General features: G+C 34.8%; 1 protein-coding gene across 1 annotated transcript in view; it reads right to left on the bottom strand.

The window, feature by feature from the left end:
• Positions 1-21,692: 21,692 nt before the first annotated feature.
• Positions 21,693-24,665, bottom strand: part of SEMA3A (semaphorin 3A) — a 230,123-nt gene continuing 227,150 nt past the window's right edge. The window contains exons 17-18 of the mRNA XM_019628456.1: positions 24,534-24,664; positions 21,693-23,160 (exon numbers count right to left, since the gene is read on the bottom strand). Coding sequence (XP_019484001.1) covers positions 22,705-23,160; positions 24,534-24,664 — 587 coding nt within the window. The 3' untranslated portion in view covers positions 21,693-22,704. The remainder of the gene's footprint in view (positions 23,161-24,533; position 24,665) is intronic.

The following is a 24,665-nucleotide window of genomic DNA, read 5'->3' as shown; positions in this document are numbered from 1 at the left end:
GGAGACGGAATGCAGTTGGTTTGGTATCTGTCAGGAGGTTATCCATCCATCTGGCCAGAGAAGAAGGCCATGTGTCCCAGTGCCTACCTGGATGGAGCTAAGGAAACAATGAGAGGAAAAATGGGCCGACAAATGCAGTCTCTGTGGCAAGGCTCTGCTATCTTTAAATTTTTCTTCCTTTTAAAATAAATCAATACAACCAGTTTGGTGTGGAGCAGGAATGTACAAATAGATTAATAGAACAGTATAACCAGTAAGAATTTTTCAAATTTTGAAAAATACCTGATGTATTGGTGCAGGTGGCATAAATCTTTGAAGTTATGTGTAAGGCAAATTTCCCATCTTTTTCTTTCTCCTCACCCCTACTCATTCTTTCTAAAAAGTGTTACTTTGCCCACAAATATACTCTTTCCTCAGTTTTTCTAAAAATGCATGCTGATTTTGTTTTCTCAATGTTGGGATAACAAGTGCGGTATGTATTAATGTGAAATAAATAAGCTGACAGCATATATATATATATATACATATACATATACATATACATATATATATATATATATACATATATTTCAGAGAGAGTTCAATCTTGAGAATGGGTTTGTACTGGGAAAAAGCATCGATAGACTGTCAACTTTTCAAGCAAAGACCTCTCAGTATATGAGTATCTAGGGATTTTGCAAAGGCTATTTTCACATCATAAAAGGTCTCAGTCTGAATTTCTTGGCAACTTTTGTTTTTGACATTTTATTTTTTTAATTCAAAGACATCTCAATGTGTCACTGTCTTGAAGAACGTAATGTTACGTGAGTCCAAATGAGAACAGAAACTTTACAAAAGCTCCATGAGCCAGTGTGCAGTTGCCATCTTCCATGGAGACCTGCTCCTGTGTGATTTCCTTACATAAACTAAAAACTTTTTATAGATCATACTGCAGTAATTCCCAACTGTTATGGAGCTGTAAAATCCTTTCAGTGTTTTATTTTTGTCCTCTATCTGTAGCATTTTGGAAAAATTTGAAGAAATTTTAAATCAACCCAATCTTGTTGTAAAAACCTTGTGATGAAATTAGAAAATAAGCATAAAAAATAGATTGTAAAGTAATTATTAGCTCTTCTTTTTAGATGGAGTTTGCCTTTCTGGGCAAAGAATTGCTTCTAACCTTCTTACCTCTGATCCATATATCATTGCTCCCATAGGACATATTTCATTCATTCATTCATTCATTCTTATAGTCATCATTTATTCAATGTTTGATGACAAAGACTATGCCAATCGTGGTTCTAAGGTGCTGAATATTTAGTCATAAAAAAGACAAAATTCCTCCACTAAAGGCTTTTACATTTCAGTGTGTGAAATGGAAAATAAAACATTAAATAAGTAGATGTCTGGTATCTAGTAGCTCACAATTTCCTTTAGCACCAAGCAAAGTGCTTTGTACATAGTGTGTGTTTAATAAGTGTTTGCTGAATGGGAGATGTAGCCTGGCTTGCTCTTCACTATTGAGCTACTTAGCATGTTTGCTAAATGAGAATAACAATAGGTATCTATGAGGTTTCTATAAAAATTAAAAATATATAATGCATTTCATGTGTAAGTCACAATGCCTTGCATGTAGTAAATGGTGTCAGTTCACTTCAGCTCAAAATTACGTACAATACATTGTAAGTGTTATGGAAATTGAGGCAAAGAGTTAGTGATGTTTTGGTCGGTGGTAAGATACAGGTAAGTGGGGACGGCTGGACCTGAATGCATCATGAAGGATGAAATAAAGACATGTTATTTCTTTCTCACCTTGAAGGTGAGATGGTACCTGACAATTTAGAATTGAAAACAAAAGATATAAAAGAGTAAGATTTCAGCTAATGATTTGAATCAGTCTGACAAGTAATTGATAGCTTTGTAAAATGGGAAATACATTAGCATTGGTGTGAAGGCTATAATGGTTAACCAGGCAGTTCCACAGCTGTATCTGAAAATTAGTCTTTTCCATGTGGGTTTAATATACAATCTGAAGTGATGAAAATACTCAGAATAGGAGAGGCATCAAGTGGGAGAGTAAAATGAATTGCAAGCAAGTACTAAAACTCATATTATTTGAAAGTTACACAATTTGCATTTTGTCTTCCCTTTTATAATTATTAATAATTAAATTTTGATTATAATATACAACTTAGTTCATTAATTCAACAACTACTAAATACTTAAATGTGCCCAAAATGTATGTATACTTTAAACTGGAATACCACACAGGAATCCTTTAACATGAGACAAACTCCTCCATATGTTATAATATATATTCACAGATAACAGACCCTTACAGGTTTTGCATTTAATTTGATGCCCGTTGTCCACCCATATAAGAACTTTTATTTGCAAATTTTGTGCCATGGACATAGAATCAAATGGAAACCACTTAATAGAGAACTGGTCCCACTGGGTTTGGATCTCAACATCTGTCTGTCTTCAAATTAAAAACCTACAGGGGAAAAAATTGACACATTGTAAATCTGTGATAGTGTCAGTTGGTAGAACTTAACCAATGGTATTTGAGGTTGTAATTACATGAATAGAGTCAAAGTGTTTGACATGTGTAGATTCCATACACAAGCTTAATTCATTTACTAAATTCACCTATTTTTATTAAAAGGTAAGTAGGCATCATAAATCACAAAATTATAATCCTTCACTGTGGAGAACCAAAGTAAACAAGTGAATGAGTATACTTGCAAATAATAATTAAACCTGCACCCCAAAAGTGTTTCTTTAGCCTCCAAGACCTTACTTGTTAGAAACCACACCATAAAATATATGCTTTCCTTTCTAAACTTTCTCATGAGCTATAGAGAATAAAACCTGGTTGGATGGGAGAAAGGAAGTAATATAAAATCCAATGAATAAGTGGGATAGACTAACATGGAGAAATGTGGACAATCTGCTTATTCAGGAACATTTTTCTTAACAACAAGTCTTTTCTGCCTCTTTCTCTTAACTCTGAAATCCCAGTGGAGTTGAATATTATATTTTCTTTTTTGGATTGATTCCCCAAATTCTTTGTTAATTGAAAAAGCTGATATTGTATGAATTCTTCAAATGACTGTGGTTTCAAATGAAAGGTACATTCATAAAAGAACTTTAATTCCTCTACTTTTGAAATGAGAACACTATTAATCTTAATTACATTTATTATAGCACTTAATATTTTTAAACTGAGGAGTAATTTTGAAAAGAGTAAAATCTGACTTGAAAAAAAAGACTTTCCTATTGAGATACAACAGAATTATGTTTTAAATATGGTGACTTTTTCTCTAAAGTATTTAAAGCTTGTTTCATTTTAAAAACTTTGGGCTTTTTATTCATTGTTAACTAACTCAGCCTTGAAAGTAAGCCAGATTTACATCTGCAGTCAGCAACATAATAAAAATATGTATTGATGAAACACTTGGGCAAAAGTTGAACCTAAAATTAAACTATCTGGGTTAATATTTTATTTCACAATATCTCAACCATCTCTCAATTTCATCAGTGCTTTCTAATTTATTGTTTTTACTAGTTTGATCACATGTATAGTACATTAAATGCAAAAATAAAATAGAAAAACCTAAGAATATTGAAATGTTTATGCAAATATAGGCAGAAACTTATCTTAGTATTGTGAATTATCAAATACAAATTTTAGAAGGGTGGTGATGTAAAAACACATCAACTTACAATAATGTTATGCAAAATAATTTTCATTTTTCTGAAAGTTACCAGCTACTGAGTACCCCAAGTTATCTAATAGATAGAAAAGAAACTGCAACTTAATACTGTAATATAATTAAATCATAACAATTTTTTAAATGCAGTCTTTTTCTCAGACAAAGAAGCATGAAAAATCTATGCCATGCATGAGAAAACTATAACAGCATTCTCCAATAAGATCTGGCTAAAGAATACCAATTTTACATCTATCTAATTGGGATTCTTTACTCAAGCTATTTTGGACCAAGTGTATATGAAGAATAGCTGTAACAAGATGATTTCTAAAACCAAATACAGTGACCCCAATCAGAAAACAAACTAATGAAGTTGTGGAGGAAACTCTCCTGTTACAAAGATTAATCTCCAGCAAAACAATGGCAGTACGCACGTCAGTCTGACACTGAGCTAAGATAAAGTGCCATATTTTATTTATTTTTTAAGATTTTTATTAAAATATAGGTAACATACAATGTTGTATTCATTTCAAGTATACACCATAGTTATTCAACATTTATATACCTAAAGAAGTGATCACCACGTTAAGTCCAGCAACCATCTGACTCCGTACCATGCTATCACAGTATCATTGACTATATTCCCTATGCTGTACAGTACATCCCCATGACTTATTTGTTTTATACCTGGAAATGTGACCCTGTTATTCACCTTCACCTTTTTCACCCCTTTTGTAATTTTTCAATTACAATTGACATTCAATATTATCTTATATTAATTTCAGGTGTAAAACATAGTGGTTACATATTTGTGTCATTTAAGAAGTGATCTCCCTGACTAGTCTAGTACCCACCTAGCATTATACATAGTTATTATTATATTATTGACTATATTCCCTATGCTTTACCTTACAGCCCCATGAATATTCTGTAGCTACCAATTTGTGCTTCTTAATCCCTTCACATTTTTACCCTGCCCCCTAAACTCCTGCTATCTATAGCCCCGATAAATCTAGTGCCCATCTGACACCATGCATAATTATTACAATATTATCGATTGAATTCCATGACTACTTTGTAACAACCAATTTGTACTTCCCCTTTTTCACACACATCCCTAATCCCCCTCCCATTTGGCAACCATCAAAATGTTCTATGTATCTATAAATTTGTTTCTGCTTTGTTTGTTTGTTTGTTTTGTTCTTTACATTCCACATATAAGCGAAATCCCATTGCATCTGTCTTCCTCTGCCTGACACTCCACTCAGCACAATACCCTCCAGGTCCATTCATGCTGCTGCAGATGGCAAGAACCCATTCCCTTCCCTGGCCAAGCAACATTCCATTGTACATATGTACCACCTCCTCTATATCCATTCATCCATCTACAGACACCCAGGATGCATCCATATCTTGGCCATTGTAAATAATGCTGCAGTGAACATATGGATGCAAACGTCCCTTTGAAATAGCTTTTTGGGTTTCTTTGGATAAATACCAGGAAGTGGAATTTCTGGGTCCTTCTCTGTCTCTTGTTATAGCCCCTATTTTAAAGTCTCATTTGTCTGGTATAAGTATTGCTACCCACCTTTTTTTTTTTTCCATTTTAATGAAATATCTTTCTCCATCCCTTTATTTTCAGTTTGTATGTATCTTTCAATCTGAATTGAGTGTCTTGCAGGCCGTATATGTAAGGGTCTTGTTTTCTTATCCTATCAGCCACCCTATGTTTCCAATTGGAGCAATTTAATCAATTTACCTTTAAAGTAATTGTTAATAGATATGTAGTTATTGCCATTTTATTATTCAAAGTTTCTTCTCCTCCTCCTCCTCCTCCTCCTTCTACAAGAAGTCCATGTAACATTTCTTGTACTACTGGTTTGGTGGTGAAATTCTTTAGCTATTTCTTGTCCAAGAAGCTCTTTATCTGTCCTTTGATTCTAAATAATAGCTTTACTGGGTAGAGTAACCTTGGTTGTAAAAACTTCCTTTTCATCACTTTGAATATTTTGTGCCAATTCCTTCTTACCTGCAAAGTTTCTGTTGAGCAATCAGCTGAAAATCTTATGAGAGTTCCCTTATAAATTACTAGTTGTCTTTCTCTTGCTTTTGATATTCTTTCTTTGTCTTTAACCTTTTAATTATGACATGTCTTGCTGTGGGCCTCTTTGGGCCTGTTTGGGACTATCTGCATTTCCCAGGCTTGTATGTCTATTTCCTTAGCCAGGTTAGGGGAGTTTTCTGTCATTATTTCTACACATAGGTTTTCAATTCCTCTCTTCTCCTTCTGATACTCCTGTGATGGGAATGTTGACATGCTTCATGTTGTCCCATAGGCCCCTTAAACTATCTTAATTTGGGGGGGGGGTTCTTTTTTATTTTTGCTGTACTGATTGGGTGTTTTCTGCTACCTTGTCTTCTAAATCACTGATTTGAAACTCTGCTTCATTTAATCTACTATTGATTCCCTCTAATGTATTCTTCATCTCAGTTATTGTATTCTTCATTTCTGACTGGTTCTTTTTTACATTTTCTATGTCCATTTTTATGTTTTCTATCTTATTGTTAAAGTTATTCATGAGATCACTGAGCATCCTTATAGCCAGTGGTTTGAACTCTGCATTTTTCAGATTGCTTATCCCCATTTTGTTTAGTTGTTTTTCTGGAGCATTGTTAGGTGTGTTTGTTTTTTGTTTGTTTGGTTTTTTTTTTTACATGTTTCTTTGTCTCCCCATTTTGGCGGCCTCACTGCATTTGCTTCTTCTATATTAGGTAGGGTTGTTATGCCTTCCAGTCTTAATAGAGTGGCCTTATGTAGTAGGTGTCCCGTGGGGCCCAGTGGAGTATTCTTCACGATCACCTCAGCCGATGTTCAAGGTGTGCCCCTTGTGTGGGTTGTGTGTGGCCTCCTGTTGTGCTTGAGCCTTGGTTTTTCTTTGCATGTCGGTAGGAGGAATTGACACTCAGGATGATTTGTTGTGAGGCCTGGCTGTAACTACAGTGATGGAGCTGTTGTGCAGGGGCTGACCTTACTGAGCAAAATTCACTTTAGCAGGGCTCTGGTGCCTTCTCTTTGGGTGTTTCTTCCTTGGAGGCAGCTGTGTGATTCTCTGGCTGGGTCTGAAGATGATCAAAGGGTTTGCCAGCCCAGGGGCTCCCTGGGTGGGGGCCCTGCTACAGGCCAAGATCAGCCTCAGCCTGTCCCTGCCCACAGTCACCTGACATGAGCCATAAAGTAATCCACAGATAGTCAATACCCTCACGGAGAGCTTGGAGGTTCCCCAAGAAGCCATGTCATGAGCCAAGGCTGACTGCTGCTAGTGCCAGACTTGGGGCTACTCAGCTAGGTGTACAGGACATGCTGAAGCCAGATACTGCTTATTTGGGTTTTGTGAATATTTGAGAGATTTTAAGAAAGTCCGTGGTGTGAGCCAAGACAGGCTGTTTGCACTGGAAAGTCACTGGAGCAGCTTGGGCATGCCCGAAAGTTGGGTGGGGTGAGGTCTCATGAAATCTCCAGGGTGGAGCAAATGAACAGTGCTAGTCAGGCTGATGGAGATAGACTCAGATATGGTGGCCACCTGCATCTGTATGTAGAAGGGGTAAGGGCTCCATAAAGAAATAATGGAGTCTGCCAGCAATTCTGTCTGGGAGAAAGATGCCCCTCCAGCCCTCGCCCAGAATCCAGACAACACAACTCCTCTCCGTGTGTACCTGGTGTCTTGCAAGCAGCTGCCCCCGCACTGGAGCTCAGAGGGAGAGTCCATCAGTGTGAAAGTCCATGCACAGACTCTATAGGAGGAGTGTCCGGGACTACAGCCATCCACCATCTCACTCAGCCACAATCTGCTGGTTTTCACAGCCAGTAGTTAGCGGGTTTCTCTCCTTAGTACTGAAATCCTGAGATGGGGAGCCTGGTGTGAGGTTGGAACCTCTCACTTCTCCAGGGGGGACCTCCTCACCCAAAATAGCCCTCATAATTTTTTAACAGTCACAGGCAGGTGTGACACAAGCTTGTTTCATATCTCTGCCCCCTTATCAGTCTCAGGGTGGCTTCTTCTGTTTGTCCTCAGTTCTAAAACTTTGATTCAGCTAGACTTCAGGCTGTTCTCAATGAGGGTTATTGTGTAGTTTAGTTGTTATTTTGATGTGGTGGTGAGAGGAGGCAAGCACAGCATTGACCTACTCCACCATCTTGACAGGAAATCCCCTGAAGGATGATATTTAAAAAAGTGAACATACTTAGCTAAATGTAAATTGTGCATAACATCAGAATTATGTGAAGGAAATGCATAATCTAGAATCTTTCAAGTAATACATATAAACAAAACAATTAGTAAGAAGGGATTAGTAAGTATAAAGTCATGGAAGCTACTAGTAGGCAAACTGAAAAGTACAAAGTTACGAGGCTGAATATTTATTCCCAAAATATCAAAAATATTTACATGAAGCCATTTTATATGACTGAATTTGTATAAATATTTTAATGGCCACGGAGAAATATTTATATTAACTTCATAAGTCATAGATATAGTGATATTTAGCATGGAAAATACTCTATGAAAAGGAGACATGAATTCTAACATAAAGCCTTCCACTACGTACCCATTTCTCTGTATAATGGGGCTAGGAATGCTGAATCTTCCTGAGAAAAAGGAGCTGTTCCAGGATTGCTTTGAGGTTTGTTTAAAACTATGTGATCTATTAATTGCCATAGCACTTAAACCTCTTGTTTTCTTAAGATATTGATTGTTTTCTATTATATGTTTCAGTATTAACTCTTAGCTTATAGTTGTAACATTCTATGGAAGTCAGGTTTATAGTTCTAATGTCCAGCACATAGTAAGGACTTGATAAATTTTTTGAGTGAATAAATGAGATATATCAACCTCTTCTGGTCTTCCTGAGCCCAGTGTTGATTTTACCATAATACTATATATTTTATTATGCATTTTTACATCTTTCAAGTATGTGACAGATGATTATCTGTCCTGTTCATTTATTTCTGATTAATGTAGATCAACATTAACATTGCCTGAGTATACTGATGGTATGACTGTATTAGAGGGGATAGGATGATTCATTTTTAAAGTGGGCTCATATTATATCCACAGTATAGAGCTGTGTAAAATATAATTACCCAAAATTATAGGAAGAGATGAAGAGGTCTCTCATGTAAGGAGAGAGTGAGGTAAAGGGCACTTTGCAGTCAGGAAGAAGAGGTATTAATCTAAGTGATAAGATTTGAGGCAGATTGTGCCTCCCAATCACTTCTCTTTTAATGTTTGATATTATGACTTAGATTCTTTTGAAATTGTCTCACAGCAATTTATTTATGTTAATATATACAACCTGGGAGGTTGTTAGAGTCACATTATCAAATCTCTTCAAAACAGCTCTAAATATTTGTAACATGTTTTAAGGGACTTGGTTTACCTGCTTTTCTCTGGAATCCATGGGATGAATTTGAAGAAAGACTTGGAGGCCTATTTTCAGCTTCTCCTTTAAAAAATGCACCCTAAGAAGTAAATGAGAAAAATGTATTTGAGTACTCATACCTGTGACAGAAGAAAATCTTTGACACAAATCTTATTTTGTGTGAAGTGTGTTTTGGTTTAAATTAAAATTCTTAAAAAAGAGTACTAAGGAAATCAAAAAAATCTGTGCAGACTTACTGCTTCTATTTTTCAATTATATGAAACATACCAGGGACTAGAATATGTCAGGAGTAGCAAGGCCGGGATAGTAGAAGAATTGGAATGGCATCAGTGAGTGACACCAAGGACTGTTGTGGTTTCCTAGAACAGGTGTCTGGTTCTGGATATGAGTATAAGCTGAGATGGGCTCTGAGTAGTTCAGGTAAGAGTGTCAGAGTCAGCTTGGGATGAGTGCAGATGTGTAGCAGAGAGGTTTAGAGTTGGGCTGGATATAGAAGAGCAGGAGGAACTGTTCGTGTGTTGAAGCAGGAGCACTAGACAGAACTTGAAGGGCAAAGCTGTATAGCAGGAAACTATAGCCATGAAGTGCCATTATCATAGTTTATTTTTGCAAATGAGTTGCCGGCAAATTTGATGATAAAGGTGGAGCTATTGGGTTTGTCCCCACTGAAGTGTGCATTCCTAATGAAGGAGGAACTGTAACACATTCTATTGGCTAATGGTGCATGAGGTGCAAAGATGAGGGGCTTGAGACACAAATGATGGGGATTCCCATCGAACAACTTTAGCTTTGAAAATAAGAGTTCTACAAGTCACTTGCTTCCAAATTTGATAGAGAGAGGGCTATTAGTTTGGACATGTTTGAATTAGTCACAAGACACATACACACAAGCATTACACAACAGCTCCTTAGAACCTAGATAAAACAAGTTAAGATTTGAGACTCTGCATCTCCAACTAAATAAGCAACTCCTCCAACAAATCCCTTAATCATCTTTTTTTTCAGATTAACCCAAACTCTAAAATTACCTTTCTTTTAGCTTCACTCTAACACTCCTTTGAAAGTTCAGATTTCCTAAAGGAAGGATGGTAAAGTTAGTTCCTTTCCACCTTCTTTTCCAGTTCTCTCCCTACTTTCATGTCCTCATATCTCCTCTAACCTCTCAACCACATGTAGCTTTTTTGCTTTGGCTTAGGGAAACATCCTTCCTCTCTGGAAATGGTCAGAGCCCCATCCTCTGCCATTGTCCTGTGTGGTCCTCTCTTTAGCCCCAAAGTGGAAACGATGAAGAGACTCTTGGGACATGTTGTTCTTCTGCCACCCTGAACAATCTTCAAACCCTTCTGACTAATTAAAGCCTTGACCACTTTACATAATATTTATAAGTCATAAGAAACTGGCCACTACTCTATCATGATCAATACAGGAATTGACCAGCAAAGAAATATGGATTCTTTATTGTACCTGGCCAAGAAAACAGCCGCTAAAGACCCATTGATCAACAAGGAAAACGTCACAAATGTATCTCAAGACAACACATTTTCCAATGCAGACCTGAAAATGGAGTATTATTTGCTATCGATGGAGATTTGGATTAAAAAAAATAGTATTGGTTTTTGGCTAATGACATAGCTGTTGATACTATATAAGATTTCTTACAAGGGTTACCCTTTTATGTTACAGATGTGTTACTACATCAAATCGAGAAGCTGATACTCAATGGTACAAAGTGAAATGCTTATGTTTCATGACCCAGGGACAGTAAACTAGCATCTCTTTGGAAGTGACTTTATTTTGTCCTTCCAGCTGACCAATTAGTGGATCATATCTGCGTTGGAAACGTTCTTGTACATCAAATTGCCCCAGGCTCCCATTCCCATTGCTCCCAATTTATTCTTTTTCCCCAAAAAATTTAAGAGTCTGTGTTACACATTAGCAAATCAGCAGCATGTTAAGCTGATTTACAGATTGTTTAAGAGAAAACTACACTTTTCAAACTCCATGGCTCCAACATCCCTTGAGCTTTAATTTAAAGTCCCTGCTTTCTGAAATCTCATTGACATCAAACATTCGGTACTTCCGTTCTAAATGGTTTTTTGGAAATGTTATTTAATAGGTTCACATGCTGCTGCTAAGCAATGAATTATTTTCATAGAAACAATAGGATAAAGTTTTTTTTTCTCCTTTTCTTAAATATACATATTCTGCTTGATAAGAGTGTATGTATCTATGACAATGGGTAGTCCAATAAGAAGTTCATGGGCTGCTTTAAACAGATAGTATCTTCTGCTTTGACATGCAACAGTGAGTGCAAAATAAATAAGTTCATTCCTTCACAGTCATATTTAAATTTTCTAGGAAAGAGTATCAGGGAGAATTCAACGTTACAAAAACATTTGTGATTGTACAACTAATGGTAGACATTGGTAATTTTTGCTGGTGGTGAACTGGCAGAGTTGATGAAACCTTTGTAAATATCATCTGGTACCTAAACAATGCACACATGGATTTTATTTGTGATGCTTTTCAATAACCCTGAACTTGGGATCAGTTAGTGGTAGTGTAAAAAGCAGTAGTAAGACCACCCAGGATGAAGTGAAAAATAAATCTTAGCAATATATGGCATGTACACATGTGTACACGTTTAATGTTGGCTGTGCTTTTTAAGAGTTGGCTCTATACATTATTGGGATTTAATGCGACCAAGACATTTTAAGGAAATAGGCTTTGATTACTGTTTTTGCTAAATTGCATATTTAATTATAAAGGCTTTTTGGTGTAATCCAAGTAGTTCTATTTATAGGACATATTTAAATTACTGTAGTCTCCTCATAGTATTAAAATACTATAAAATTAGTGGAAAAAATGACTGAGAATTAAAGCAGTCACTCTCATACTGCTGCCAAATTTCAGGATGCCTAATGCTGGAATATTCCAGGAAAATTTGTACCTTCATTATCCTGGGAAACCTAAAGGAAAAGAGCTAACGATATTATCTATAAATTATACTCTCATTGCATTGCACAACCTCTCCTAAGAATGTTATTTAAAACTAGATAAAACTATTTATATAGTTCATGTTTTTCCTTTTATCTTTTTTTTTTAGCTGAGCCATCCTGCCACCTCTTGGCAGCCCAGCAGCAGCTCACCTTGGGCCAGGCATTGAACCACTGTTGCTCAGAGCTAGCACTCTTGAGCCGGCTCTTAAGCAACTGAGCCAATTGACCGGCCCTTAGTTGATGTTTTTCAAATTCCTTTTTTGTCGAAAACAACAACCACCACCCAAACAAACACAGGAAGCATCATTTTAAAAAAAGATGAATAGTAGAAACATATTCTAAGGGCCATTCTCCCAACCTCCAATTTAGGCTCTATCATCATCGTTAGGCAAATATTACTTGAAACACAATTTTTTCTCTAATTTCCATCACAATCATTCTCAAAATATGTAATGATTTCTCTTCATCCACAGTCTAAGTAATTTGAACCTGCTAGACCAGGGCCCAGACATCTTAGTATCTGACCTCTGCCTCTCGTGCCAATATACCCTGGTGGCAATTTAGCCTTCCTAGAACTCAGACAGGAAAAGCCTGAGTGGAGCTGTTGGGTCAGGGAAATCTTGCGAAGTCAGCCATGAAATGCAGTAAGAATGATCTAAATGTGTGCCTCTGAAAGAGCATGAGATCAAAATCTACAGGAGTGAGTCACTTAGAACACTGCTCCTTGAACATTAATGTATGCGCAACGCATCCGGGGATTTCACTAAAATGCCAGCTCTGATTTAGAACGTCTAGGGTGGGTCTTAGGTATTTCTTGGAAGCTCTCTTTGACCACATGTTTCCAGTAGCCTGGACTTAGTGGATGGTTGACCAAAGTAGACAAGATCAACAGCACATAAGTGGGACCTCCAGTAGTACAAAAGGAGGAAGTAGATGGGAACCCAAGCATCTCCACTGTAAATATAAGAGATGATGGCTGTGTTCCTTGATTCTTTTACTTCCTTTGAAAATCAATGCACTTTCTTCCCTTTTCCAGCCACTGTTCTCTCCAGATTCTTACAGCATTTGAGATTATTTTGCTCCTTATGCTCTTAAAACTTTTATGTGAGCACTCCTTTTCTTTCTCCCCCCATTTTATTAAGTGTTTTAATCATAAATGGGTGTTGTATCTTGTCAAACGCTTTTTCTGCATCTATTGATATAATCATATGATTTTTATCATTTATTTTGTTTATGCGGCATATCACATTGATTTGTGTATGTTGAACCATCCTGTGAGCACTCCCTTTCAATCTAATATTCTGTTAAATATTATGTCATTATGTGGCCAATAAATTAAGTTGAATGTTCAAGGTGAGCTGTGTCATATGTAGTGCAAGCTATTATACGTAAAAATAGCAGGACTGACCAGAAGCACAGAGAAACAGAGCTTAGAAGCATATCAAAGAGGATACTTAGACTTAAGGCATTGAAGAAAGTCTAGTTCAATTTTATCTGAAAATTATCTTCACTGCTACTATGAATATATATATACTGCCCATTAATATTTGAACTTAATGCTCTTTTTTTTCAGTTATGGACAGCATAAAATACTTTTCTACACTCTTTATTCTTTTTCCACCTACCAGCTTATCTAATATATACAGTAGTCTTTCCTGGGGACCAGCCCAAAGGGTCTCTTAAAGTTCCTATAAATGAAATAATTCTAACTTCAAAGCCTACATTGTTATTTCATCTCTTTATGCTGCTTTTTATCAATATCCAAGATAGTTAAAGCTGAAAGATGACAGTACTTCAAACAAAAAGCAATTATTTTAAAAGAATTACCAAATAATTGAAGCCGATCAGTGTTCACACTTTGGGAACTTTTATCCTTTCCTACCAGACCTTGAAGTCTGCCAGGTTTTGCTGAGACCTTCATATTAGCGGACATCTGGATCATGTCATAGTTTGGTTTTATTTTGGCCTAACAGTTTCTTTGTGGATTTGCCTCCCACAACACATATGGTTTATTTCTTATGTTTACCCTTAGCTTGGCAGGGTTTTGTGGTGTCACGTCTCTTTTCATCTCTACATTTTAAAGGGAGTGATTTTTGCATAAATTATTATGTTTCTAGGTGTGAATTATGGTAGTGTTCTTTTTCATGTGTTCTTTAGAGGCTATGAATAAATGACTGATCCTACATTTTCTCCCTGTAAATTATATCTTATTACAAAAAATAAAATTTCTTCTATACTATACATTTTTCAACTTAATTCTATTTTGAAAGTTCTTCATCAGCACTTGCCATTGCTTAGACTGTGTCTCAAGATTATATATATATATATAAAAGCACACTTCATGTAACATAATTTATTTGAGCTTATATGAAAAGAATGATTTTGCTTTCTGGAAGATAGTTTATAAAATAATGTATAGTAATGTGTCCCAGCTTGAAAATGCTAATTTTGAAAACTGTGTATTATGTGTGTATGTGTGTGTGTGTGTGTGTGTGTGTGTGTGTGTGTGTGTGTAAAAGTGATTACTTGGTACAGAACAATTTACTAACTCGCCTTTAGAATACATTCTTTGAGGTGATGGGCAGACAATAGTTCTAAAAATCAGAAATAAAAGCTGACCTAACTAGAAATTAAGATAAATGTGTTCATATCTTAATTTAAGGGAGTTTTATGAGAGGATAAAAGATGTAAGTTATTTGTTTTTAATTGGGTGTCCCTTAGAATTTCTTCTGAGGGATTTCTTTTGAGAATTTTTATGGGAAGAGGCATGTAGAAAAGTGCCTAGAATTCCTAAAATTTTCTGTTATGCTCCTTTAATTTGATGTTTTTAAATTAAATAGTCTAGGTATATGCACCAAGTAAATATACCATTTATTTAAAAAAATTATATGTATTTGAGTTGAATATATATATGATTATGATTATAATTACTGCTGTTGAAGAATGAGAATCTATGAGTATATAAGATTTCTTCTGGCATTTATTGACAAAGTATTGATAATTGTTAAACACTAGGAAGTAGCAATTCAACAGAAAGTATTTATGAAGTTGATCTAGGTGTATATTTTTATCAAAATGTTTACAATTTTGAAGTTTGCTTAACAAAAATATTCATTTGAAGTTATTAAAAATTGATATATTTTTATAACAAAATTATTTTCAAATATAAAAACAGACTATATATATATATATATATATATATATATAATATTTTCCGAAAGTATTTCTTTTTGGTTTGGTCACATAATCAAATATGTGAAGAAACCTCATTTTGTATCAGTTAAAATATTCTCCTTTTTTGTCCTCATTTTTACTGTTTAAGAAAGATACATGAAGAAACCAATAATTTTTCTTCATTTTCTTTGTTAGAGGAACTGAATTACAGACATCAATTCAAGTGTTTTATAACTGAACACATGACCAACTTTTCATTGGCTCATTCATCTTCCTTATTAACTAATATCTTACATTATTAAGAGCCGAAGTCAACAAATTGTTTATTTAAATGTGTATTTTTTAGATGATCTAAACTAAAATAATGCTTATTTCAGTGGTAATTTATTAAAAGTTTAATAGATTATTTACTTTCACTATGTGATGCAATGCGGTGATAAAAAATTCTGTTCTAATTGGATTAAATAGCAAGATTTTAATCTGGTGCTTAAAATTCTCTAAATGTTAGATCTAGACAAGCCACTTCTTACTTTTCTCTCCTACTAAGTTGGGATAATAAAATTGCCCTATTTCATATATGGAAGATAGAATGAGATCATGAAAATACCTTGAACATTATAAAGTGATATAAAAAATATAATATTGCTATCACCATGAAGTAGCTTTAGTAAGGCTTTATTAACACTTCTATATTTATGCTTATATTGATTTTATTTATTATAGTATTAAATTATATAATACAATGTAATATATAATAAAGTTTGTATTCTTAGGTTTAATATGTACTGATATCAATTAGATAATTTTATAAAAATGTATAAACATTTCCTTCAAACAAGTTCAAGATTATTACTTCTCAATAATAAATATAGAGCTTCCTGATACTATATAATATTAATAAATACCATCTAATGACAAAGTGGAGCTTAGAAAGAGACCGGTATGGAAATAATTGTAGATTATATTCCAGTTTCTACTCAGGGTAACAGGATATTGTTACTTTTGGAAAGATCATGGACTTTGTAATGTAAGATATTTGTCGTTTGTATTTTTTTTAAATTCTAGAGGGCTTAAGAAGTTAAAAGAGAAATAATAGTGCCATGTTTTTTAAAGCTGATGACTACACTATTGTTTTGGTCAAAATATAATCATCTTGGGATGAGTATTTACTCAAACTTTTCTCATTGAATATATTTCATAATTGTAAGAATTCATGTACTCTTTGAAAGTACACTTTTCCATATGGATACCAGATTTTATTTTTGATGCTATATAACATTCGCTAGGTAATAATTTAACCTGCTTCCCAAACCAAATAAAATATAATTAATTTCAACATACTATTAGGGTCAAAGGTAATGCAAAGAAGAAAATGAGAAATCTTTCTGAAATTGGTAGATGCCAATAATGCAAACTTGAAACATAGATTTATCATTTTTTGTCAGTCTTTAAATTCAAGTACAATTTATTGAATTACGGCATATTGAGACCTATATTAATTTGCTGACATATATCAGCAATTTAAAACATTGCCTGAAAAAATGTTTGAGGATTAATGAAACTGTCATTCTCTTTTTGAAATTCAAGATGAGGTATGTTAAAAAAAAATCCTGAAGTACAATAGAAAAGCTGTTTGGTTTTAGACACACAACTTTGTCTAAAAAAGTTTAAGCATCTTTGGATTAGTTATCAAAACAAAAAAGAAAAGAAAGAAAAGAAAGAAAGAAGGAAGGAAGGAAGGAAGGAAGGAAGGAAGAAAGAAGGAAAGGAAGGAAGGAAGGAAGGAAGGAATGAAAAAGAAAGAATGAAAGAAAGCATTAAGAACTGGACTGCTACACAAATGACAAGGATTTTTAAAAATACATTTACTTGTAGTTAATGCTTCAGTGAAATTTACAAAGAAAAGCTGTAAATTAAGACTTCAAAATTACCCAAATTGTTATGATTTAGACACATTTATGAAAACTTTTGCTTAGGTACTAAATAGTGTGTCTACAAGTATAATGTTTAAAGAGAAATAAAATACATTTTTTTTTTGTTATATGAGAAAAAACTTGACAGCCTAATATAATGGTGATGTGGAGCTGATAAGTTCAAGATGTAGTTAGGCCTCTTTTTTTAGTGTGTGTGTGTGTGTGTGTGTGTGTGTGTGTGTGTGTGTGTGAAAATAGGAGTCTGTGCTTGTCAACGATGTGCGCTAACCTCACCTGCATAATTGTTTAGTCATGAAATACTCCATCTAGGGTACCCATTGAACAAATACAGGCTTCATATTTTAATGCTGTCTTTGGTAAAAATCTTTGTGAGTCACCTTGCTAATCAGTAATGCAACATTGGAACCTGAGGCTGAGCAGTCCAATACTACTAAATGAGTGAGATAATGCTGAAGGAAGGTGCATATAAGAGAAACTATTTGTTGAAATGAGCACAGACGAATCAACCTGATGAAGCTGTCTTCTCTCAGCCATTCATCTGCAGAATTCTGAAATCCAGCTAAAGCATGGTCATTTGACCCAGAGAGGAGATTACTGCACACAGATTAGTTTGAAGATGGTTGTGGGAACACTGCCCAGTGCTATGACTTCAGCTGAATCAAGACAAAAGAGGTCAACATGAAGAGGGAAGATAGGGAGGGAAAGTGAAGTGGGTAGGGGTACAAGGAAGAAGAGTGAATGACACCACATGCCAGTGATGAGAATGGCAGTACAAATAGAGGGCAATAAACCAACATCCAGGAAATACTAAACAAATGCACCATGTTGACTCATAGCAGTGGAGCATTTCACTTTTCTTTATGAGCCCCATGCTCCATCCATTTGGAATACTTGTTCCCGGAATACAAGCATTTTTCCCATCTCTCCTCCAGGCTCCTTCTTTCTTCCACCCAGATCTCCTTTCTATTACTTCATCTGGGCAAATCAGTCTTGCATTTCAATTCATAGCTTGCATGTCACATCTTTTTTGAAGCTTTCCATGAACTCTCTCACAAAATTAACCCCTCTCTCCCAATAGATCTCATAGCTTTTATTGTGAGTTTGCGTTTGGAGCGGAACACATTGTCACCTGGTTCTTTCCAACACTGATTTATTGAGTTCCTTCCCTGAGCCAGGCATCATGGTAGGTACTGGAGGCAGTACCTTAAAGCAAAAAGGTAATTGTGTTTAAAAAATGAACCCTGCCCTCAAGGAGCTCACAGTCTAGAAAAAAAAGACAGTGATATAAACAAAAAAAAATTACACCTTTGTGATGTGTGGCAATCAAAAATATATACAAGACACAAATTTAGTGCTGAGGAGATGGCTAGCTTAATCTAGGGATAGGAGGGTCAGGAAAGACTTGCTGGATTAGATGATTATAAGTCACATAACTGTTTCCTTTAATTCCTTGTGAGCTCTTTGAAGACAGGGGTTACGTCTCACTTATATTAGTGTCTTAATCGCCTACCAGTGCCAGACAAGAGCTATCCATGGAATTTAATCAAACAGGTCGGAATCTGGTTCTAAAGGGCAATGCGTCTGGAAGCCCAGTTTCTTTATATTCAAAATCTTTTTGTTTTGTTTGGTTTGATTTGCTATCCCTGCCTTTGGGTGCTTACATGTTTGAAATGAAAATCAAGTTATTCTCTTTGGTCAGGTTGAATGAACATGGCCACATAATATGAAGCACCATTTCTGTGGCTTCATTCTCTCTTCTATTTATAGATCCTGTTAATATATTAACTTAATAAAGTATGTTTCTGTAATTAACTAGTATAAGACAATTGTTAGAAATCAAATAAACTAATAGGATTTAGCAGACTTTTTGAAAAATAATATTTCCTTCTTTATGGAGACATGTATTTTGTAAATACTAACACTGACTTTTAATAATTATTACAAAGTTAAAATAAAAAGCATGGATATCTTTGGAATCAGGCCAGTATATATTTAAAAGCTTACAACTCAATAGGTGATTAAGTGTGTCTAGGAAGCCATGAAACTTGATAGATTTCCCTTAAAGCAAAAAGGTAATTGTGTTTAAAAAATGAATGAATAAAACAAAGATTTCAAACTGTTATGCTATTCACACTCTATATTAATGCTTGCTTATGACCTTCAGGATAGGCAATTTTAATAACAATTATTGGGCATCTTTGTAGATCCTGAATAAAATCACACTGATTATGATAATGACACATTATAGGATTTCATTTCCATATTTCCTTTTTAGGTATGACATAAAAATAATACTTAATTTAAAAGGGCATAAGAATTCACATCATCACCATAAATATAGAACCCAGTTTACAGAGGACGACAATGAAGAAAGCTGCTAGCTGATTATGTAGCAACCTGACTGGTTCTCAACGTTTTCTAAACTTACATTCCTTGACACCATATGCTAGAGGGAACAGTAAAGACATCTGAATTCAAATATTTTGAAGAAATGTGTATTTAGCAACTGCATACATGCTAAAAGGAATAATTTACAGCAGCAGTTTCATTACATTTTCTCTCCAGTTTTCTAGTTCCTATCTGAAATGCAATGATAAATACAGATATGGAACATATTTACTACCTGGCAAAAACATGCTTATTGAATGGGCACACACCTTCTGTCCTTAAATAGCACATCAACCACCTTGTTACCTGTGTGGGAAAATCTGGCATTTTATGATGATGTTGAACACACTGAAATAGAGTACCTATAAAAAGTTGCATTTTACACTGTTTTCTTCTTTTCAAAATTATTTACATCTCCTTTGCCTAATGTGTAGGTAGCAAAAATATTAAACACATACCATTGAAAAGCACTAAATAATACATAAAAAGTAGCATTAAGTGTGCATTTACATGCATTTACATTTTACATTTGATTTTAACTGGGCCGCGATTTCTCTGCTGAGATGTACCTTTATCCTACTTTAAAGATTGCTGTCCTGATTTGCTCAATCTCACATGAGTCTCTCAACATAGTTTCAACTCTGATGATACATGCATATGCCAAAGTCTAGTAAAGCTAAATGGGACATTATTTTTCGTGCAACCTGTCCCCTCTCAATACACACTGGCAGAAGATTATGACTGTAATAAGAGTTATTTACCTGCAAGTCAATAGCTATAATTTTCTTTGAAAACTTAGACCTGATGGTTTACAAAGACATGCCAGTAGATTTGTTAGTTTTTATTTCTTTTCATTGAAATCTAGACTTTCTACGGGTGTTTCCAAACTCTAAACAGAATGCATTCAGATATTGGGAGATACCCCTTAAATTAGTATGTAATCTTAATCCCTTCAAATCCCTTATTTTTGAAGACTAATAAGAAATAAGATACTTCTGTTATTGCAAATAAATTTGTTTTGGTTGCAAATTTAGAATAAAATGCAACACTGAATTTTAGTGCTGTTAAATATAGAAGAATGGCCCATTTGGGAGCACTCTTTGTTCTTTGATTGATATTTCAAACTTCTTTTCTCTTCATGAGTGTGTTCTTCAAATAATTTAAAATTCAGCAACCATTTGAGGATGTAATTCTAACAGTAATACTGTATTAATCAATGGAGCCTAAAATTGAATGTATAAAGTTTTTAAGTTTTCATTTCAAACAAGTGTCAACAAATGGTTTATTCCAAGTAATCATTAAAACTGTAACATGAGCTTCCATCTGTGAAATATTTCAGCTGATAGAGAATTTTTAGAAATCACTGTAGTCTGAGGTGAGAAAATTAATGCTGAGTTAATTAGAATACCATGGCAGAGTTAGAATTTCAGTGCTGCTTTCATTAGCAACAGGATTTTGTTTTGTTTTGTTTCGTTTTGGCATTTTTGTGCATGATGAAGGACCTAGGGTGGGATTCCTGGCAAGGTGAATATAGTGCAAAAGAAACTATTGAAATGCTGATGGTTTTTTTACATCTTGATGTCAATGATTCTCAAGAAATCATCTGAGGACAATGAAGCAGGCAAGCCCTTACTTAATAATCTTTTACCTTATTATATAAATTGTTGCAGGAGACAAAGAGCTTTACATGTTTTAAGTATGAGTTGTGTCCTGGAAAATAGTTTGTACAAAAATCACTCCCATCAATATGAAAAGAATTAGTGTTCTTTAGACATATAATTGTCTTAAATGATGCAAGATAAGAGGCAGCTGATACAAATGTAAACAGAGTTGAGAAATTTGCTTTTAAGATGTTGTTCTGAATAGTACTGACCTCTCTCTTCTAAAACAATTAGGTGACACAGATGTAATTCCTAATAGAATCACAAAGATAGAGTTTTCATGTCTGGAACATCATGTAGGGATTCAAGAACAGAATTAAGAGACATTCTCTATTAATATTATATTAAGATAATGCTTATTAATTTCATGAAAAATGCAGTTCTTTTTCTCATTAATCCATTAGGTACAACAAAATGCATTTAATAAATCAATTTGTTTCTTTTCCTTTTTTTGCTGGTTAAATGCTTTGTTTTTCTAAGAACATTTGCAGGTTAACATTATTTTAGATAATACTTAAAGAAGGGGAGGTGTTAGTTGCCTGAAATCCTCAGAGACATAAAGCATAATTTACATCTGGGTTTTAGGAATTAACTGTTAATGATGTACATATGTTTCTAAAACAGTATCAGCTATCCCTCTTGCAGAACTGCAAACAAAATGTTGAAAAAAAAGCAGCACACAATTGGAATTTTTAAAACAAAAACTATATAGCGCAATTATTGTAAGACAAAAACCTACTCTAGCTTAGAAAAGAGCTAAATTTTACTGCATATTTGTCATGGTACATTTAAATTATAGTTTTAATAAAATACATCTTTAGATCAAAGCTGAAAGAAGACATCAGTAGTAGATCAGTGTATTCCATTTTTCTTCTGGATGATGGATGGTTTATGTTTTTATATTTCCACAGACCATTTCATTCAGTATCATCTTACTCCTCCAGTACATATAAACACAAGTGCTGGTAGACAAAAAAATATCCTTGAATCCAACTACGTTTTGGAATATTCATCAGCTTACTAAATCCATGCAGTTTATTTTAAAGTTTTAGTTCAATAATGGCTTTGCTGATGCAATTTTTCTTCTTAAATGGCAATATGGCAAATGACGTTTTTATTTCTCAGGCAAAGAAGAAAGTGAAACCTGTACAATGAAATCCCATAGGAAACATTAAGTCTGCTAAAGTGAACGTCTGCATTCACCTGACCTCAATTACATGTTGGTATTAGGAAGAAAGCCTGTTAGGAAAGTTACTCATGGACTTAATTTATAATTGGTGGGACTCAGTTGCATTTCCCACCATTGTAAACATCCACATAATGCCATGAAAAAAGTTCATGTATATTGCATTTTTTTCCAGTTATTGTCTTAGGCAAGTTTCTACTTGTTTGAGGTTTCTAGAGGTAACGCAGCTCAGACACTCCTGGGTGCCCTCTCAAATTCGTGGGTCCTCCTGTTTCTACCTTTCTTGTTTTCCTGTAAGTGCTTCCATTTGTTACTGTTCCCTTGGGCATGTCCTGGCCTTTGCCGACGTTGTTTTCGGTCCCTTTTCCAAACTTGTTCACAGAAGTCATCCATCGTGTTCAGGTTGGGGTGGTTGATGAGCTGCATGAAGTCTCTGTACCAGACCTTCTGGCTAGGGGTCATGCTGTGGGACATTTCTTTGGTCTTGGAGCCATCTACGTCATCATCTTTATGAAGAAGTTCTTCCAAATGCTCCGTGTCAATGACTTCCAGGGTCACTTTAAGGAGAGTCTGCATGAACCCGTGTTCCACGGCATGACACAGGTAATTGCCTGAATCCTTCCGCTGTAGGCTGCGCAGGAGAAGACCTTGCTCAGTTCTGATGATATGATCATCCACTCGAATCTAGTCGAGGAAACAAGGACAGTTAAAACACGCATAGTTAAAAGAAATATAAGTTCTGAGATTCGGTGTCAGTAAAAATTTAGATTATGCGTTCAGGCACATTTCAACAGTTAATAAAATTTTAGCTTAAGAGGTATGATAGCATTTTCCCATCGGAAAAAATTGTTATAAATTTCTGTCAACTGCTGTTCAGATGCATTGCAAAATATGGGTTGTCTAATTGTTTTAATACAATTTCACATTGCAATAATTTAAAATATGCAAGGTAATAGGAAAGCACAAAGATATACTTTATACATTTCAAAGAAAGTATATAAATATTTAAAAGTTAACATTAAATATTGGAATTGGAAATACAGAACCATGATACTAGAAATGAGTGTGGCATCAAAATGAACCTATAATAAGATTTGCAAAAAAATAAAATACAAAAATCAGCCATTGAGCAAGCAGAAAAAAGCATGGGGTTACATACTTAATTATTTATTCAATTTCCTAGGTCTTAGGTGTGAAATAAAAATGAAGATATGCTCTTGACTATATCTAACCTTACTTTTATTTTGAATACAGTTTACAACAGAGATCTCTGAAAGCCTAAGCTAGTAAATGTATAAAATCAACCTTGACATTTGTATGATGTGATTACATATTTAAAGGCTGCTTCAACTGTCAAAAAAGATAATGAGAGGATTTTCACCTTTATATTCAGATTATGTTTGTAGGATTGCCTGCACATAATGCATTTACAAATCACCCACATAATCTGGCTACCCTTAATGCTTTTAAAAAGCTTTTAAGGCTCAGGGTACTCACTGAGATTTTCTCTGTACAATTCTTTAATTTCACAGAAGGGTAAAGGTATCCACTGAAGAGAAAGATTTGCCTGATGCTACATGCACAGTTCATGTCAGAGTTCAATCTGGGTCTTTAGATCCTTCATCCTAAATCTACTACTCCCTTCCCGATAGCTCCCTTCCCCATTTGAGGTGGAACTGAATAGAGAAAGAAATATACATTTGGATAGTGGAGTTAATCGAACAAAAGTTAAAATTAGTAGGAGGATTTGATTTTCTTTTTTGTATAAAAATATAGCTAACATAATTGCCACATAGATAACACAGGAAGAGAAAAAGAAGACTCTAAAGTATATCCCCAAAGGACTCCTGGGACAAAACTCTTACAGTTCACCGTTGTTTCTCCAGCTCCTAGCACAAAGCCTCTTATATAATCAGCCTTCAGTGAATACTTGTTTATTGCATGAGCTATGATTGGGTTAAGAAATGGATAAAGATTCTTTTCTCCCTCAGTCAACCATGCTTAGGTCACTTAGTACGTGTTAGATAGAAATAATCCAGTCAATTTCATTCCTGTACCTCTTCTTTTCGCTCTTCATTTCGCCTCTGGAATTGCCAATAGACCAGAGCTCGCTGTGATTTGGGGCTGCATTCCAGGAACGTGCTACTATTTTCTACTCCATAGATGATTCTTTCTTCAAGGCTATGGCC

This window comes from Hipposideros armiger, unplaced genomic scaffold, assembly GCF_001890085.2.
Source record: "Hipposideros armiger isolate ML-2016 unplaced genomic scaffold, ASM189008v1 scaffold_791, whole genome shotgun sequence".
Taxonomy (NCBI): Eukaryota; Metazoa; Chordata; class Mammalia; order Chiroptera; family Hipposideridae; genus Hipposideros; species Hipposideros armiger.
The sequence above is the reverse complement of the archived record's forward strand: the minus strand, read 5'-3'. Positions and strand labels throughout refer to the sequence as shown.